We start from the raw sequence: 19,554 nt of genomic DNA on the forward strand, positions 1-19,554 counted from the left end.
TCTCAGTTCCCTGACCAGGGATGGAACCTGCATCTCCTGCATTGGAAGGCAGATTCTTAACCACTGGTCTACCTGGAAGTTGCCTTACTGTTATTTTTAAAAATCATTACTCTCTAGCAGCACCTGGTAAATAGCATGCTCTTCAGTTCAGTTCAGTTGCTCAGTCGTGTCTGACTCTTTGCGACCCCATGGACTGCAGCACACCAGGCTTCCCTCTCCATCACCAATACCTGGAGCTTACTCAAACTCATGTCCATCGAGTCGGTGATGTCTTAAATACATATTTATATGTAATATATAGAGAATAATATTGTGTAATGGGGTATAATATTGTTTTATATGTATATATCAAATATTCATGATATACTGTCTTCAGAGTATAAAGTCAGAATGTCATCAAATATGACAAAACAGGTACATTGCTAAATTGCAGACCACAATTAGAATAATGTAAATACCTACAGCAAAAACTTAGTATAATCTTGAGGGAATACATCTTTGGTAGCAATTTTTACACAATCTGTATAAAAGGATGCAAGATTAATGATGTCTCATCATTTAATGTCAAATCATTTGAACCTCTGAATAGCAGATATCCCGTGATCTTATTGGGGCAAGGTTCTATAAATCCCCACTTGATATTTGGCAATTTTATGGATCTGTCTACATTATTCTGGTGAGATGAAGCTCCTTGAAGGATCCATAGCCTAAAGAAAAATAAATGAATAACTGTCACTGTAAAAATGTAGCTTGTCTTAGTGTCAACGATAAGGCAACAAAGTAGATTGCCAACTAAACGGAACCTGTGAACTCCTAAAGATTGGGGCCGAGGGGCTGAGTGCAGTATGTATGTTAAGTTCCAAGAGATAATCTGCTTTTTTTTTTTAATTAAAAATATGCTAAGCATATTGCCTGAACACATAAAAAGCAAGATAACTATCCCTTCCTTTTCTTTTTAACTTTGATTTACAAACTCTTCTTGAAAACTTTTATCGTTAAGTATAGCTGATTTACAATGTTATGGTAGTTTCAGGTATACAGCAAAGTGAATCAGTTATACATATATTCACTTTATTTTTAGATTATTTTCCCATCTAGGCCATTACAAAGTATTGAGTAGAGTTCCCCCTGCTATACAGCAAATTCTTATTAGTCATCTATTTTATATATTATAGTGTGTATATGACAATCCCAATCTCTCAATTTATCACTTCCCTCTACCCTATCCCCTGGTAACCGTAAGTTTGTCATCTACATCTGTGACTTCTAGTAAATTGTAGTCGTAAATTGTCCCTTCCCCAGGGAATAAAACAAAGGTTAAGTCTGGATTTCTGAAAGTTTTCATAACAAATATGCTTTTATATAAGAGAGGAATCTCTTTTGAAGTTATCTTCTACCTCCTCCCACTCACCCAATACAAATATATTTGTCTGTATTATCTATGTACTGGGCTAAAAGACTATAGAAGACAGAGATTATATTTGTTCAGACACAGCATCTTGTGCTTCTTGCTTCATGTAGATTTTTTGTGATTTATGTCTCTCCTGATGGCTCATATTTTAACCTTTGCTTAGCACAGTTCCTCATACACAGTAGATATAAGAAGTCATAACTGGTAATTATTTGACCAATAAATATGATAATCTAATGTACTATTCATAACTGTATGAAAATGCATTCTGAAAGGGTGTTTGATACATAAAATACAGGACACTCAGTTAAACCTGAATCTCAGATAAACAATAAAAAAAATTTTCTAAGTACATCCCATGCAATATTTGGACATAACTATACTAAAACATTTCCTATTGCCTATTTGAAATTCAAATTTAACGGGGCATCTTTTCTTTTTTCTTTGGCCAGACAGCTTGTAGGATTTCAGTTTTCAACCAGAGATTGAATCCAGGACCTTACACAGAATCTTTTTTTTTTTTTTTTTTATTGAAGGATAATTGCTTTACAGAATTTTGTTGTTTTCTGTCAAACCGCAACATGAATCAACCATAGGTATACAAATATCCCCTCCCTTTTGAACTTCCCTCCCATCTCCCTCCCCATCCCACCCCTCTAGGTTGATACAGAGCTCCTGTTTGAGTTTCCTGAGCCATACAGCAAATTCCTGTTGGCTATCTATTTTCCATACAGTAATATGTTTCCATGTTACTCTTTCCATGCATCTCACCCTCTCCTCCCTTCTCCCTGCGTCCAGAAGTCTATTCTCTATGTCTGTTTCTCCATTGCTGCCCTGCAAATAAATTCTTCAGTATCATTTCTCTAGATTCCGTATATATGTTAGAATACAATATTTATCTTTCTCTTTCTGACTTACTTCACTCTGTATAATAGGTTCTAGGTTCATCCACTTCATTAGAACTGACTCAAATGCATTTCTTTTTATGGCTGAGTAATATTCCATTGTGTATATGTACCACAACTTCTTTATCCATTCATCTGTCGATGGGCATCTAGGTTTCTTCCATGTTCTAGCTACTGTAAACAGTGCTGCAATGAACAATGGGATACATGTGTCTCTTAATTTTGGTTTCCTCAGGGTATATGCCTAGGAGTGGGATTGCTGGGTCATTATGGTGCTTTTATTCCTAGTTTTTTAAGGAATCTCCATGCCGTCTTCCATAGTGGCTGTATCAATTTACATTCCCACCAACAGTGCAAGAGCGTTCCCTTTTGTCCAACCCTCTCTAGCATTTATTGTTTGTAGACTTTTGGATGTTGACCATTCTGACCTTTGTGAGGTAATATCTCATCATAGTTTTGATTTGCATTTCTCTAATAATGAGCGATGTTGAGTATAGATTCTGTGTGGCTTTGGAGAAATGTCTGTTTCCCAGTTTTTGACTGGGTTGTTTGTTTTTCTGGTATTGAGTTGTATAAGCTGCTTATGTATTTCAGAAATTAATCCTTTGTCAGTTATTTCATTTGGAGAGCACGGAATCTTAACCACTGGCCCACCAGGAATTCCCAGACAATTTATATTTTCATTTACTAAGTCTGACAACCCTAAATTGAGGTATCCCTAAATGTCATCAAGCTCAGGACCAGAAAGAGAAACTTGCACAGCACCATCCCTTTACATGCTTTATCCTTGGTTACTCATTAAGGTCAAACACAATGTTTCTTTTACTCATGAGATAATATTAACACACAGCTAGACTACACTGCAGAAGGGAATGGCACCCTACTCCAGTGTTCTCACCTGGAGAATCCCATGGATGGAGGAGCCTGGTAGGCTACAGTCCATGGGGTCGCTAAGAGTCGGACACGACTGAGCGACTTCACTTTCACTTTTCACTTTCCTGCATTGGAGAAGGAAATGGCAACCCACTCCAGTGTTCTTGCCTGGAGAATCCCAGGGACGGGGGAGCCTGCTGGGCTGCTGTCTGTGGGGTCACACAGAGTCGGACACGACTGAAGCGACTTGGCAGCAGCAGCAGACTACACTGCTAAAAATGGATGAGACAACATGCTAGCAAAAGAATATAGTAAGTTTTAAAATTCAAATGGCAGCCTAGATTAAAGCAACACACTTCAAAACTGTGGAACCTGAAACTCAGTGGCTTAAAAACAACAATAATTTATTCTCATGAATCTGCCGCTTGACTTGGGTTCAGGAGCTCTAGGCTGGGCTGAGTTGATGACTCTCTTCCTGACTGTAGTTCTGTGAGTTGCCTGGTAAGATTTCACTCCAGGTCACACATCCTCCTTGAACAGGCCTTATAAATAAATAGGGCAATAAAGACTACAGAACACAAAAATCAATATATAATGATTTGGTCAGAAGTCACTAAATTTCCCTCTAATTTACCCAAAACTAGAGACGTTTACATGGAAAATTTTTTTAAATTAAGGAACATAGGTTCATGACTACTACAGAACATGAATATTTATAATAATTTTAGATGTTTAGGAATGTTATAGAGTATGGTGAAGGTTTTCAACGTAATAGCTAGAATTTATTTTACTGGTTCTTCATCTCAACCCTCTTGCTCCCCATTTCAACCATCTCAACACTACTGAACCATGTGCAGCTTCCCCCCACGTGGGTAGCACCTCTGGACTTGAACACGCACTGTTTCCTTTGCCTGGAACATTTCCCGTTTCCTTCGCTGGCTAATCCCTACTCACCCTTCCAGTCTCAGATTATATCTTACCTCTAACAAGAAACCTTCCCCAGGTTAGGTGCCTCTTTCCAATGTACCTCCCAGAACTAGAACTACTGAGCCCATGTGCTGCGACTCCTGTAGCCTACACCCCTATGCTCCACAACTGTGAGAAGCCGCCACGTGCGGCAAGAGAGAAAGCTCATGCAAAGCAATGGAGACCAGTACAGTCAATAATAAATAGACAAATAAAAATTTGGAAAAATGAGAACAAAACAATGAACCAAGGACTTTTAAAATGCTATACATTAAGATAAATCAGAAGTATAACCTTCTGAAATTAAGAATAAATTTTATCTAGGATATTCTTTTTAAAAAATATTTCTTTATTCATTTGGCTGCACCAGGTCTTAGTCACAAGGCATAGACTCATCAATCTTTGTTGCGGTATATAGTATCTTTAATTTCAGCATGTGGGATTTAGTTCCCTGACCAGGGATCAAACTCAGACCCACTGCATTGAGAGTGCAGAATCGTTGCCTCTGGATCACCAGGGAAGTCCGTATCTGGGATATTCTTAATGATGAATCTTTGCTTATGTTTGACTAACAAAGTTTTTTGTTTGTTTTAAAACTTTTACTTTGCTCCAAGGAAGAAGAAAAGTTTTCAAATTAGCAGTTTTGTCTTTTAGTCCCTCCCCAGGTAATATCTTTCATTATTAAAATATACAAAATTCTGGGACTTCCCTGGAGGTCCACTGGTTAAGACTCTGCACTTGCACTGCAGGGGGCACAGGTTCAGTCCCACATGCCAGGCAGCATAAGACAAACAAACAAAACACAAACTTCTACCCGCTGCTCTAAGAGCCCACTAGTGAATAGCAGGAAATTAAAACCAAAGAAGAGGAAAACGGCTACACTTGAAGCCAGGTAAGGTAATTCAGAAAGAGATTTTATAAATAAAATTTAGAATTAAGTGGTTTTATGTGAGCAATCGTGTTCTTCATCCCCTACAAATAATGTCCTTGTATTCATCCCTATCATCTCAGGTATCTTTCTTTCCTGTTATCTATTCTCCTAGCCATCTTTTAAGGATATTTGCTTAACACCTTAATTTTTTTCTGAAATTCAATGTATTTACAACACACATTATATAATTACTGTTCTTGTTCTACTTTTAAGATACAGAACACCAAGAGAAATCACACTAGGCTATAAAAGAAATTAAGTAAGACCTGTATCAGAAGGGTATCAGAAGAATGTTCATGTATCAGAAGACTCAATATTGTTAAGACAGTGAGAAAGCAAATAGATAAAATTAAAGGACTTTTGTATTAATACAAAGACAAAACTCAATTTAAAAGTAGGCAAAAGATTTTAACATATATTCACTAAAGATATACCAACTTCAAATAAGCACATGAAAAGATGTTCAACATCATTAACCATTAAGGAAACACAAATTAGGACTATGATGAGATACCACTACACACTTACTAGAATGGCTAAAATGAAGGCTGACAATATTAACTAAATCTTGGTGAGGAATTGGAGAAACTAGAACCCTAAGACAGAGCTTTGAAAAATATTTTAGCAGTTTCTTATAAGATCATACTTTTATGATGCTACCCAACAGAAACAAAAACATTATGTCCATAAAAGACTTGTATTATAATGTTTAAACAACTTTATTCATAATAGACAAAATCTGGAAATAACATCACGGGCATAATCTGGTGAACAGATAAATAATTTCTGATATTCTAAACAACAGAATGCTACTCATCAATAAAAATGGTGCAACTACTAATACATACATACAATATGGGTGAATCTTAAAAGCATCATGCTAAGTGCAAAAAGCCAGACACAAAAGACTTGAAGCTTTGTGTATATAATTTCATTTTTATGAACTTCTAGGAAAGGCAAAACTGGAGATTGGTGGTTGCCAGAGAGTTTGGGAGGAGGTTTATTGCAAAGGGTTATAAGAGTAATTTTTATGGCATATCATAACTGTGGCAGTAGTTACATGACTATACATGTGTCAAAACTCATCAAACTGTACAACTAGAACTGTTGAGTTTTACTCTATGTAAATTATATCTCAAACTGATTACAAAAACAGAAGTGATGGATTCACATTTTATTGTATCTCACAATTACAAAAAGAACCTTAAAACATGCATTCTAAAGTTTTAAACTCAAGCATTTACTACTAAACAATACACAAAATTAACACCAATTAAGATGAGGCAGGTTACCAGAGGAAATATACAACAGAGATTGTTTTCATCACTTACTAATTCATCTTCAAACTCAATAAAACCTGAGAGTAGGCAGAACCTATCCAAATCTATAACAGAAAGAATCAAATAACAAAGTACTACGTGTTTAGACAAGTCATAATGACGTTAGCTATAAAATGGTTCATAATGCATTACAGTAGTGAATTTTTAATTATTTGAAAACTTATTTTTTCAAATTATTACTTTCTAAAACATATACTCTTGGTAATATAGTTTTCAGCAACACAGGTTACAGTAAATTACTCACAGACACTGAAGATGTAAGGCAAGAATCAAAATTCTGGTGTATGTTCTGCTTTCAGATGCTTTGACAATACTATTGCACTGCTAGCTGTAAAGTACAGTAGTGCAATAAAGTCAGAGCATTCGTTAGCAGTAATAGGTAGGAAAGACATAAAAGCATCCTGCATCAGTTGAAGCTTCAGCGTGAGAAGAATACAAAGAAGGGTTGCCACTTTGGACAGAAGACATCCAAACCCTAAGAACATTTATATCAATGTCAAAAAAAAAAAAAAAAGACTAGGCTTTAAATATCAAGGTGGTATTTTTTTTACGACTAACCTATGATTAATACTCAAACTGAACCATGTGCAGATATAGAAAGGGATTTTGTAAATAAATCATAAGCTGTATAAGTTACTAACATGGGTGTTGCTAATACCTTAGAACCGGTATTAACAGAACAGCTTATAATTACTACTAAAGCAAAGTTGTGAAAATATTTCTGTTCTGCTGAGAAGTGTTGGTTAGTGCCCCCATAGCAACTGACTGATGAACTGCCACACAAAACAGTAAGATTACCAAAGAAAACAAATAAAAAGTAACATAAGTTTCCCAATTTCTATAAACCCAATCTATCTCTCTGGACTCTAAACTACAATACAAAAAGCATTTGCCTATCTCAAGAATTTACAGACTTTCAGGAAATCAATGTCATAAACATGATACTGTTAGCACTACTTAACTGAATGCTATGAAAGGGGATTTTAAAATTTCAGTTAACCCCTAAAACATCTTAAATATAAGATTTCCTTCAAGCTGAGAAAAATCAAAGAGAAAATAATAATGGGAGGAGAAGACTCTTGAGATTTAAGAATCAGATTTCCTTGTATTCTAGCCAATTAACATCCTAACCTTTTAAATGGTAAGAAACCATTCAGATGTCCACCCAGAAATAGAATAATATCATAGTATCATAATACCTTTTGTGCATAATCACTAGCCTTATCACAAAAGAAGGACACTAGACAAATAACACTAAAGCAAAAAGTGAAGGGAAGAAAGTTAGAGAACAAAGATTACCCTACAATGAGCTTATTCCTCCATTAATAATGAGGATTGATGCAAAACACTTTCCATTATTTTTAACCAACCTTCCCTTAAGTGATCCAGGTCATCTACTTGGTTGGATTGAGCCTAAGAAATAAACATAAATTCAGGACAGCTGGAACATGAGTGTCTTGACCTCAAATCCTAGGTCACATTATCTCAGATATTAGAGTATTTCAACTCTGCTAGCCAAGCTTCAGGCTTTTAAAACAGTATTTAAAAATAAATGTTTAATTTTCTGAATCAGGAGTTAAAACCCTGGGGGGGGGGGGGAGATGAGGATATTTGTCTCAAAAATTAAATACTTTTTTTTCAAACTTAGATAATATGTATTCTATTTCATTTATTAAATATTCAACATTGATTCCTCAACAAATCCATTATAAAACCAAAAATCAGAGGATTACACAGGAAATCATTTACCTTTGGAATCTTAGAAAATAAACCATTCACAGATAAAACATTTTTTTCTAAAAGCACATGGCAAATCTAAATATGAGCTATCCTATTTTATACTACCCAATCAGTACAAAACAATAATAATACAACTATAACAGTTCAGATACAATTTTTAAACAATTTTGTTTCCATGATTATGGAAACAAAGAATTTGAACAGCAAAAAAAGTTATGACTCAGTTAAAAGGGATTCAAGAAGACTTGCTTTCTTCTCTTTCTCTCATAAAAAGAACTTTAAAAAACTACATCATTCAAACATCTAAAAGTTTAAATTAAGAGTCTGGCTACCTCATAGTTTTCTAAAACCTATTTTTTTCAAGATGTACACATCATTGTTTTCCCCTTAAAATAATGTGTTCAATCTAAACCATGTCCTGTGAAACTACTGACTCTAATGCAAATTCAGAAAAGACTTCATTGGTACCTCAAAATTAAAAGCCAAATTGAAGGGGAAAAAAAACTGTTAAAAGCACAATTAGTATCATTTAGCTCCTTACAATTAGGCAGAAATATCCATTTGGAGGAGGAAAAAACTAGGATTTTTTTTAAAAGACCGTTAACAATAAGAATTAACAAACTTTTAACTAAAAGTTCATTTATTACAGATTTGGAAAGCTGCATTAAATTCTACCTTCTTTGCTGCCAGTTCTCGCCTTCCCAATTTCCACACCCACCCAAAAAAAATCAGAAGCAACTGAAAGCAAATGAAAGTTGGTTTTGTATTAATATATTAGAGGCACTTCAATTCATTATTACATCAGAAGAAAACGATAATAAGATCTATCAAGGTCAAGGTCTCGCATTTTCTGGAGGTGGGAATGGGGGTGAGGATGGTACAGTTTTTCTTCAAAGACCACTACATGTTTTGGATATTAAGGAGATCCAAGGTTGAGCTCGGGGAGGGTAGCTCAGGTACAAACGATACTTTAGGATAACGCCAGGGAATGGCAGGGAGAAGAGGAGCGGATTGTGACGGAGATTTTGGCTTTTTTACTTAACCTTGTTATTTTTAACAAAAAAAAAAAAAAAAAAACGAACAGGAGATCAATCAACGATGGGTGCGTCCTGCAAATTCCACATTTTAAAGGAAACCAGCCCAATCCGAACACTCGTAATGCAGTGGGGGGTGGGGGGGGGGGGTAGACAGAACAAGGGAACTAAGGAAAAAGCGCGGGCGATCAAGCCACTAGTCAACTAATGGGAGGGAGAGCATAAAGAGGACAAGTGAGGGAAGGATCCAAAAGAAAAAACTAGGACAAGCCCTCCAGTTTGGCGCCCTCGAACAAGCCTAGCAGCAGCGGGAGTCCTTTCCAATTATTCGCCCCCGCCCCCTACATTCACAATGAATGAAGCTAGGCAACTCCAGAGCACCGGTGCAATCCACATCCCAATCCCGCCCGCGTTCCAGCAAAGGAGCTCGTGGTTCAGATTCCCAAGGCTCACACCTCTCCCCCACCGAAGGGCCAAACTGGTCTAGGAGCTTCTTCAGCCGCCAAGTTGTGCACGCGAGTAGAGCATCCTTTCTCAGACTTGTTCAGCCTGCTTCGGGCTGAATGTGAACGCTTCAGCCCTAAAGAGATTTCTCTCCGCCCCTCTCGGTGTATTTCCCACCCCACCCTCTATCCCCGCTTTCTCGGACGGTGAACGACCTCTCCCCTTCTAGGGGCGTTTAGAGACCATTTCTGTCAGGTCTTTTCGGTGGAAATACAGAGAACGCTGTCTGCATCAACCACAGCTCCTCGAAGGGCGCAAAGCTGAGAGCAAGAAACAAGGAATTCCAAAGGCCCCGCACCCTCAGCATCTCCCGCCATTTCCCTCACGAGTTTCCCGGATGTAACCCCTTCCCTCGCGGCGGTTAAAAAGAGACCAGGCGGCGGCGACTCCCTTTGGTGCAGGAGGAGGGAGCTCGAGCCCTAGTCCAGCCTCCTCCGCCCAGGGTTTCCGGCGACTCCAAATCGCGTTCCAACTTGGAGGCCATCGGGGAAAAAATAAACGACCCAGTAGATCTCCTTCACTTCACACTCACCATCAGTTCCAGCTTATCGACCTCCGCCTCCATGTTGAATAGTTGACATTCCTCAGACCGCGGCGGCGCTTAAGCCGCAAACCGTACCAGCACTGAGGGTCCCTATTGGACAGCTGTCATTCAACGTCTCGTTCTCATTGGTCCCTCTGCTTCACCGGCGCCCGCCTATTGGAGGCTTGGAAACGCCCCTCCGCATGAAACACCTTTTCCTGTTGGGCAAGGACACAAAACGCCGCAGGAGGATTGGCTCCTGCACCTTTTTTTTCCCCATTGGCTGCGGCCGTATCTCGGCGTTTAATTTCACAGCGAGGGTTCTGCAGAGGAGAGCTTGCGATTGGTGCAGTCGGAAGAAGAGCCAACCAATTACACAAAAGCTTCCACAAACAGCAAAGGGGACGTGACACGCCTTTCCTCTGACTTCCCCTCCTCTTCGCTCCCGCCTTCCCCTTATTCATACAAGAAGCGCCTCATTCCTGATTGGCCCGAGCTTCCTGCTGCTTCAGCCAATCACAAGCCAGACTGTGCTCCCGGCACTACACAGAGAGCGAATTGTGGAAAGACCAAGGCTACGATTGGTCCCTCCGCGATAAGGTTTTAATTTTGAATTTTCCTTTATGGCAAGGGAGAGGCCTCTGATGTGACTCCATCGTATCCCCGGACTCTTAAGACTAGTAAGTGCAGGGTTATCTTCCTACGTTACCTGGGCTCGCTTCTCCTGCAGCTAGGTCTGTTGCTGCTGGCGTTCGTAACGGTTTGCAGAGGTGGGAACTTTGGCTGGACTCAGAGAGGAGATGAATCGGAAAAGAGGAGGGTTAAGGATGGGTAAGAAGTGCTCCACCTGACTCGGCTCTAATCAGAGTTATATTTAATTAACGCTCTGCAAAACTATGTTTTGGAGCAAAGTATCCGCCTTCCTTTAGCACATTCCTGTGCATGTATTTGCTGCTCAAAATGTGGTTCGCGGACCAACTGCTTGTGCATCACTTGGGTTCTTATTTAAAATGCAGATTATCTGGCTCCACCCAGACCTACTGAATCAGAATATACATTTTAACAAGACCTCCGATTCCTATGCACTTTGAGAAAGTACATTTTTTGACAAGGAGTAATACGGTGTTCCTCGATATAGTCTTAATATCGCCCTATGTTCTGTGAGAGTATCGGCTTTAAAAGTGTGACCTGTTTTCTATGTGCTTAGTACTGTGCTGGGCTAAGCTTTAGGGAGCCGCAGCCTCTTTAGAAAAACAAGACTGGAGCTAACAAATAGCAATGCTGCACAACATAAATAAGCAAGTACCAAAAATAGCCCTGTGGCTTCTCAAGAGGAATCAATTGAACTGATAATGGAAAGTGATTGACTAAAAGTTGTTTGTGGGAATGTAAACACATTTTTCCTTTAAAATGTGTTTTAGTAAGATGTTAAAGAAACGCAATTGTCATTTTTAAACCGAACGAAGGGCTCCTGTGTCTGCAGCGCAGAAAGCCAAAAGGCTCCTGTGTCTGCAGAGCAGAAAGCCAAACTGTGACTGGGAGAGTTTGCCGCTAAGTAAGGTTTTTATTATAGGAAGCCAAGCATGGAAGTGGGAGACAAGTCTCAGATTCACTCCAACTTGGTCTCTGAGTTCTGGGTTTTTAAGGGGAAGAACAAAGGAGCTGAGATTAATCATCTTAATTGTCTGCAGTCTAGGGGTCTTGAATCCAGTGGTCTGTGGTCCCTGGGGTCTGTATCAATATAATCGGTAAAAGTCATTTTACCCTGGAAGATAATTCAGAACAGCAGATGAACAGTGGTGTTTATCTAAAAGTTGTGCCTCAAGGAACCTGACTTTCATTACTTATTGTTGGGCTAGACCAAAAGAGAAACAAGAAAAAGAACAAAAAACCCGGCATTTGTTTTCATTATAAATTAGACATAGGACTTTATTTCAATTTCCATTGCTGCCATGCTTTAAAAGTACCCCCAGACCAAAAGCATTTTTTTGTATCACAGGGTGGAGTTTTAGTAGCAGTGCCTGCTCTTGTGGCGGAGAAGGCAATGGCAACCCACTCCAGTACTCTTGCCTGGAAAATCCCAGGGTTGGCGGAGCCTGGTGGGCTGGCGTCTGTGGGATCGCACAGAGTCGTACACGACTGAAGCGACTTTCTAGCAGCCTTAGCAGCTCTTGTGGAAGAGTGTAATTCTCTCTCTACTATTGATTCCATCTTTGTACTGGAAATACTTTTGGACCCATCCTTTAACCATATGAAGGTGGTATGATTTGAAGAACTAAAAAACTCCTTCACCAAGAGATTTTTCAGAATTGTATTAAAGTATATTCTTAATCAAAATAGAGAACACTTGCTAGATAGCACATAGCAGGATTTCTTCCATTCATTTATTGAATGAAACATTACTTAATGCCTGCTATACTTTAAATCCCGAGGAAAGAGATGAATAAAATTTATCCTACCCTTGAAATATCTCACAGTCCAGTGGGGTGACAAACGTGTAAGCAAAAACTACAGTGTTATGTAATAAATGTCATAATAAGGGTGTGTAAAAAGGAGTGCTATGGAGGCACAAAAGAGATGATGTAAACATCCAGTAAACATTCCATAAGGACAGGAAATGTTGGTCTTCCTCACAATTGTATCCCCTACCTACCACAGGACCTAATGGATCATAAACAGTCATATATCATGCACCTAGATACACCAACTGTTATTTTTCTGTATAGGGGTGTGTGTGTAATATATAAAAATTACATAAATTATGTATAAATACATGGTTAGATGGGGCTTCCCAGGTGGCACTAATGGTGAAGAAGCCGCCTGCCAATGCGGGAGACATAAGAGAAGCAGGTTTGATCCCTGGGTCAGGAAGATCTGGAGGAGGGCATGGCAACCCACTCCAGTGTTACTGCCTGCAGAATCCCATGGACAGAGAAGCCTGGCAGGCTACGGTTCATAGGGTCGAAAAGAGTTGGACACAACTGAAGCAGCTTGGCACACATGCACGTGGTTATATATATATATATTATATAGCATACATTATACATTACACATATACCCCTATAAAGAGAAATAGCTAACCAATAACAATTGGTGAATCTATGTGAGTGATATGAATGTTAATTATGCTGTTCTTATAAATTTTCTCAAGGTTTGAAATTTTTCAAAGTTGAAAGTAGAGGAGGGCTTCCCAGGTGGCTCAGTGGTAAAGAATCCACCTGCCAATGTAGGAGACACGGGTTCAATCTCTAATTGGGAAGAACCCACATGCCAAGGAGCAACTGAATCCGTGCACCACAACTATTGAGCCTGTGCTCTAGAGCCCGGGAGCAGCAACTACTGAGCCCACGTGCTGTAGCCACTGAAGCCCATGTGCCTAGAACCTGTGCTCTGCAACAAGAGAAGCCACCACAATGAGACGCCCTCACACTCAACTCAAAAGTAGCCCCTGCTCTCTGTAACTAGAGAAAAGCCTATGCAGCAACAAAGACCCAGTACAAGCAAAAAAAAAGAGTAGGGGAAAATAGACTATATCAAAAGACAAAAACAAGGGAGAGCCCAGGGAATAGTGACGTCAACTGAAGACAGAAGACAGAAAGGGGAGTGATGGTAAGGAGAAGGGACAGGACGACTTAGAGAAATAATTCTGATTCGTGTATAGAATACTTTTTTAATATAGTCTATTCTATAATGGAATATTCTTATTTCTTCACTTTTTTTTTTATTATGTTGTGGTACAGGCTTTTTTTTTTAATTGACCCTAAATTCTTTTCAAAGCAAAGTAAGTAAAATGGAAGTGTATTTTTCAATTTAAAAAAATAAGAAAAATGCTTTGAGTCATCATGAAAGAATGAGTTTCTATCTAGTGTTAGCAGTTGGAATCCCACCTAATCTATCAAAAAGAATTTGTAAGTCTCATTACCCTTTTGGAAAAGGGACAGTACATGTCTCATCTAGATAAAGATTGCTATATACTCTATTAATTGAACAGTTATCCTCTACAGAGTATCTAAAGCTTTTAATAAAGTAATGATAGTAAAAGAAACCTTAGCTTGCTCAATCCTCTGTCCTAATTGAGGTGAGAATTCATTATCTTTTAATTTTGGAAAAGCTATGATGATTTTTTAATACAGTTAATCTAGAAAATATCTCAGACTGGATCTCTCTATCCTGACAGATAAGACATAGTCTTTTAATTCTCTACTTGTGTCAATTACTATATTTAGTTAGAAGGCTATTAGATAGTAATAATGACCCAGGGCCCAGGACACACACATACAGAAGAGATAAGAGAAAATATTATTTCACTCCTAGATTTTTTTTTCATCAAAAAATAATTTCCCAAATGATATACATTGGAATATGTAGAATTCTTTAGAGATCTGAATGCATAGGCACTGGAACAACCACCAGGAAATGGCTAGAAAGAGATGACCCACTCTCAGAAGGGTGCTGTTTTTCCAGCTAATAGTATGTGCCAAAGGTTAACTGTCCAATACTACTTCAAGGCTTATTAGAAAGAAACACACAAACAAGAAATAGTAGTCCTCTGAGTCCTCTGTCTATAATCTTGGTTCCCATTTGCCCAAAGGCAACATTATCCACTTTTGTGATTGTTTTCTGGTGTTTACCTCCATGTTTCTAAGTAATATGTTTATAATATTGTACTGTTTCTTTTTCCCCTCAAAGTTAAACTCTGTATAAATTTAGAGAACTGCTAATTTCTACTTTCTTCTGTCTTCCCAATATACCTGTGTCATAATTTTTGGCTGTCATTTGTGTCAAGAGTGTTCTGCTTATGTGTTCCTCTAAGAGTTTTATAGTATCCTATGTCATAATTTTTAATTAAATACTCAATGTTTATACTATAAAATATTGTGTAACAGCTGATCATTACATGTTAACTATGATTTCATTTATTTTCTTATACAACTTTTTCCTAGACATTGTTTATATATTTATTTTTTTAAGCACTTCTCAGTAACCTGGCCAAACTTTACAGAAAAATAATAAACTCCACTCAAAATATTCAAATGCACTAGGTAATTTATCTATTTCCTTTTTTTTTTCCCTGCTGAAGCCCTCTGTTACACTTGCTTATTTTACTAGGTCTTATGAGCTAAGAATGGTTTTTACAATTTGTAGTAGGTGGGAAAAAAATCAAAAGAAGAATAATACTTTGTGACATATGAAAACTCTATGAAATTCAAATTTCAATAGCCATAAATAACATTTATTGGATTACAGCCACAGTCATTGTCCATGGCTGTTTTGACGCAGAGTTGAGTGGTTGTAGCAGAGATCAGATGCCTTGTAAAGCCTAAAATATTTATTATCTAGCCCTTCACAGGAAAGGTTCACTGACCCCTGCCCTGGGCCCGCTACAAAACTGTCTTCCAAGGACTTATGGTCACCATTATCCTGGAAATTCCCATTATTATCTCACTTCTGTTCTCACACTTGACTGAAATTTTGGCCAGGTATGGGATTGTAAACATTCTCCGTCAGAATTGCAGGGTGGCTGTTAACTCTGATGTCATTCTATTCTCAGTCCTCCTCTGGAAGCTTTTAGAATATCCTCTTTGCTTCTGGTGTTCTAAATGATGGCATGCCTCAATGTGCATCTTTATTCAAATTATGCTGAATGATTTCAGTATAATTTCAATCTGGAAATTCAAGTTCTTTAGTTCTGGGGAATATTTTTGTATTGTTTATTTGATAAAATTCTCTCCATTTTTTTCTGTTCTCATCTAAAACTTTAATCTTCAAACTGTTCTGTTACATTTTTTAAATTTCTACTATTTTTAATTTTAAAAACTTTCTTTTCCTTTTTCAAGAATGCAAGATCTCGAATTTTTTTTGGCCTTGATCCTTTTTTAAATTTATTTTTAATTGATTGATGATTGCTTTACAATACTGGTTTGATATCTGTCATGTATCAACATGAATTAGCCATAGGTGTACATGTGTCCCTTCCCTCTAGGTTGTTACAGAGCCCCAGTTTCAGTTCCTGAGTCATACAGCAAATTTCCTTTGGCTGTGTATTTTACATATGTTAGTATATATGCTTCCATACTACTCTTTCCATTCATCTCACCCTCTCCTTCCTTTCCCCCATCCTTATCCATATCGTTTTCTGAAGTTTTTTTATTTTTTTTTCAAGTTTTCTTCTACTTTCTACATTCTTTCCATTTCCCTCTCTGTTTATTTTGGTCTCTATTCTTCATATTTAAGACTCATCCTAAAATGATTGATGATGTTGGCTATTATATGTCAAAGGAAGACACAAAAAAGATAGTTGGTTGGCAGCTCAAAGTAGCGGATGTGGATATTGTCAAGCTAAAGCCAGTTTCCCTGGAGAGAATCTAGTTTCCTCCAGGAGGAGTGAGAAGTGTGGGGTTTTGAGGCCAGGAATTAAATTTGGGTGGCTTGTATTTGGGGAGCTGAGCTGAGGAAGGGAATTGAGTGTCTCACTTTTCAGTTCAGGACCATCCCCTGTCTTCTGAATAGTGACATAGACATGACCCTGCTATGCCTAGTGACCCAAATTCAGCAACTCTAACTTCTCCAGAGAATAGACCTGTCCATAAAATGAAAACCAGGACACTGCCTGGCTGCATGGACTGGAGGGAAGATGTCAAAGGCCTATCCAGTCGTTAAGATTTTCAATTAATCCAATTAAGCCAACCCCAACCTTCAAAGGGACTTGGTGCTTTCAAGTCTGAAACTTCTCCGAGTTCTGGGATTTGTCTTGCTTCCTGTTGGCTTCTCTACCATCCAGTCAAGCCTCAGCTTTCCTCTGTTCTGCCAAGTCAGTTACCACTGTTCCATTTTCCAGGATTCAGTTCACATGTATCATCTATTATAGTATCTGTTCCTATTCTTTGTCCTATGAGTTTATGCCTTTTTTATTCCTTTACTGTCTTTTTCATGATGTTTCAGAAGGGAGTACACCTTTTCTTATAAATTTTATATAGCCAATTGATTCTCACAAAATGCTATTATTGATTTTTTTTGTAGACTTAATTTGTAACCAACCTATGGTTGCAGTCTATGAACAAGCTTAGTCCTGATATGAATCTTGGTTAGTATTTTCATTTACTCTGTGAAGTAAGACAAATGTGAAACACAAAGGTTTATGTTGGAACTTCATTTCAGTAAGCAATTTCTGCTAAATAATCATTTTCAAATACTGGAGTAATACTCCTCAATTTTTCCGCTGTTCAAAATGTAATGACTACAGACAAGATATACTCTTAAGTTTAATCTGCCCTATTAACATTTTTTATCACTTTTTTTACTCGTTTATTTATTTATTTATTGGCCATGTTGCACATGTTGTACATGTTGCACAGCGTATGGGATCTTAGTTCCCTGACCTGGCATCAAACCCATACCCCCTGCATTGGAACACAGTCCTAAACACTGGACTGCCAGGGAAGTCCTCATCACTTTCTCAAAAGTGAACAAAAATAATAAATCAAGCCCTAATTTGTAGGGGTTTGTGTTTGGTTTTTGTTTTTTGTTTTTTTTTTGACCCTGAAGCTTGAGGGATCTTAGTTCCCCTCCCAGGTATCAAAGCCATGCTCCCTACAGTGGAAATGTGGAATCCTAACCACTGGGCTGCCAGGGGATTCCCAAATTTGTAGTGTTTTATAATAGGGATTCCCTGGTGACTCAGATGGTAAAGCATCTGCCTGTCAATGCAGGAGATGGATGTTTGATCCCTGGGTTAGGAAGATCCCTTGGAGAAGGAAATGGCAACCCACTCCAGTACTCTTGCCTAGAAAATTCCAAGGATGGAGGAGCCCGGTGGGCTACAGTCCATGGGGTTGCAAAGAGTCGGACATGACTGAGTAACTTCACTTCCCTTTTTATAATAGCTATGGTATAAATTCTCCCATCATGGCCAGTTTTTAAGTTTCCAGTGTGAAGTCCTTGAATGTGGCATTGGGAGGAAATGAGCAGTAATATATCTAAAGCATTTTCACTGTATAGAGAAAATAAGGTAAAAACTTTAAGAGCGTACATATTACTAAAACCTTTATGGAATGCTGAGTTTTGTATACTTATAAATACCTTTTAAAATCTAAAGTACCTAAAATCTGAATTTAATTATAAGTTTATATAATTTAAATGGCAGATTTAACAACTGGCTCACAGACTTCCTAAAAATGTAACAGTAAGTACCGATCCCAGCACATCATTAAAGCACAGGTTGAGGTAGAGAGTCAATCCACCAAGTTTAACCAGAATGTCCAGCTCCTTTTAAAGTCTGTTTTCATAACTGAGGGATTGGTGAATATAGGAAAAAGGGAAGCAGGAGGCCAGTTCTCTTTGTCAGTCTGATCCCTAACAAAAGACGTCAAGGCAAGAGAGGGAACAGCAACAGAGGAGGAGGGCTGTGAAGGAGCTGCTGAAAGACAGTGAGGGGAGGTTACTATGGAAATCTCAGAGCCAGGGGAATCCCAGTCAGTGAACTCTGTGCCTTGGATAGAGGTTTCTTCATGAAATAGTCTTGGCCATGGATTTGATGAGGTTTAACTTCTTTTCTAGCAACCATAAGTTTTTTGTTGCTTCCTGAGGCTTTCCTAAATATCTTCATTCAGAGTATTTTTGCTTTACGTTTTGTTTTTTTTTTTAATCAATCTTAGACATCCCTTGTGTTTAACAATCCCTGTTTAGCCTTCCTTCATTACTTCAGTGGAAAGGAAAAGTGATATAATAAATGTGAAATCAGCTATCTTGAGGTATGTCTCCCAAGCCTTTCAATTAAGAAAAATGTTGTTAATCTGAGGCCTGGCACTTAGTTAAATAAGATGCTATCGAGAATCTTTACTCCTATAATGGTTGTTGATACACGCTCTGTCACCCACTGCCATGAAGGGTGGCCTCTATAAGTCCAATTTTCTTGGGACTAAACTTAGTCTTGAATACCCACGGTGGGGCTGGGGGAGGTTCTTCAGTCCTTGGAATCTGAGAGCTTAGCAAGCCTAGAGCTGCATACCAAGTGCTGGAGGGTTACAGCGTGAACAAATGTGGAATGAATGTGTATTTTAAAGACCAATTGTTCCTATTCAAATGTAGGTTTGAAGAGAAGGAGGCCCAGCCCTTGAGACCATTTTTAGTTCTGCTGCTTGAATAAGGACATCTTTGTTCCTCAGGTAGCAACAAATAAAACCAGCGAAGCCCTTCTTCACGTCAAGCCAGCTCTGACTTAATTTTCTTCCGAAAAGGATTTGAATTAAAATCTAAATCTACTAGTTAGTGTTTATTTTTTTAATTAATTTTTTGTAGTATAGCTGTTTTACAATGTTGTCTTACTGT

The 19,554-nt window shown here is 38.2% G+C and overlaps 2 protein-coding genes across 9 annotated transcripts in view; one reads left to right on the top strand and one right to left on the bottom strand.

The window, feature by feature from the left end:
* SKA2 (spindle and kinetochore associated complex subunit 2) overlaps nucleotides 1–10,367 on the bottom strand; it is a 31,103-nt gene extending 20,736 nt beyond the window's left edge. Inside the window, exons 1-2 of one of the 6 annotated variants that reach the window (XM_070772573.1) lie at nucleotides 10,237–10,264; nucleotides 2,330–2,502 (exon numbers count right to left, since the gene is read on the bottom strand). In XM_070772573.1, the coding sequence (XP_070628674.1) occupies nucleotides 2,330–2,416 (87 nt within the window). In that variant the 5' untranslated portion in view covers nucleotides 2,417–2,502; nucleotides 10,237–10,264. Of the gene's footprint in view, nucleotides 1–2,329; nucleotides 2,503–3,214; nucleotides 6,728–10,236 lie in introns of those variants that run through there. The other 5 variants (XM_070772575.1, XM_070772574.1, XM_070772578.1 and 2 more) reach the window with 5 other exon arrangements.
* Nucleotides 10,228–19,554, top strand: part of PRR11 (proline rich 11) — a 31,090-nt gene continuing 21,763 nt past the window's right edge. For 2 of the 3 annotated variants that reach the window (XM_070772571.1, XM_070772570.1), the window contains exon 1: nucleotides 10,228–10,907. The gene's annotated coding sequence lies outside the window, so the exon portion shown is untranslated. The remainder of the gene's footprint in view (nucleotides 10,908–19,554) is intronic. The other variant, XM_070772572.1, reaches the window with a different exon arrangement.

This window comes from Bos indicus, chromosome 19 (genome assembly GCF_029378745.1).
Source record: "Bos indicus isolate NIAB-ARS_2022 breed Sahiwal x Tharparkar chromosome 19, NIAB-ARS_B.indTharparkar_mat_pri_1.0, whole genome shotgun sequence".
NCBI lineage: Eukaryota > Metazoa > Chordata > Mammalia > Artiodactyla > Bovidae > Bos > Bos indicus.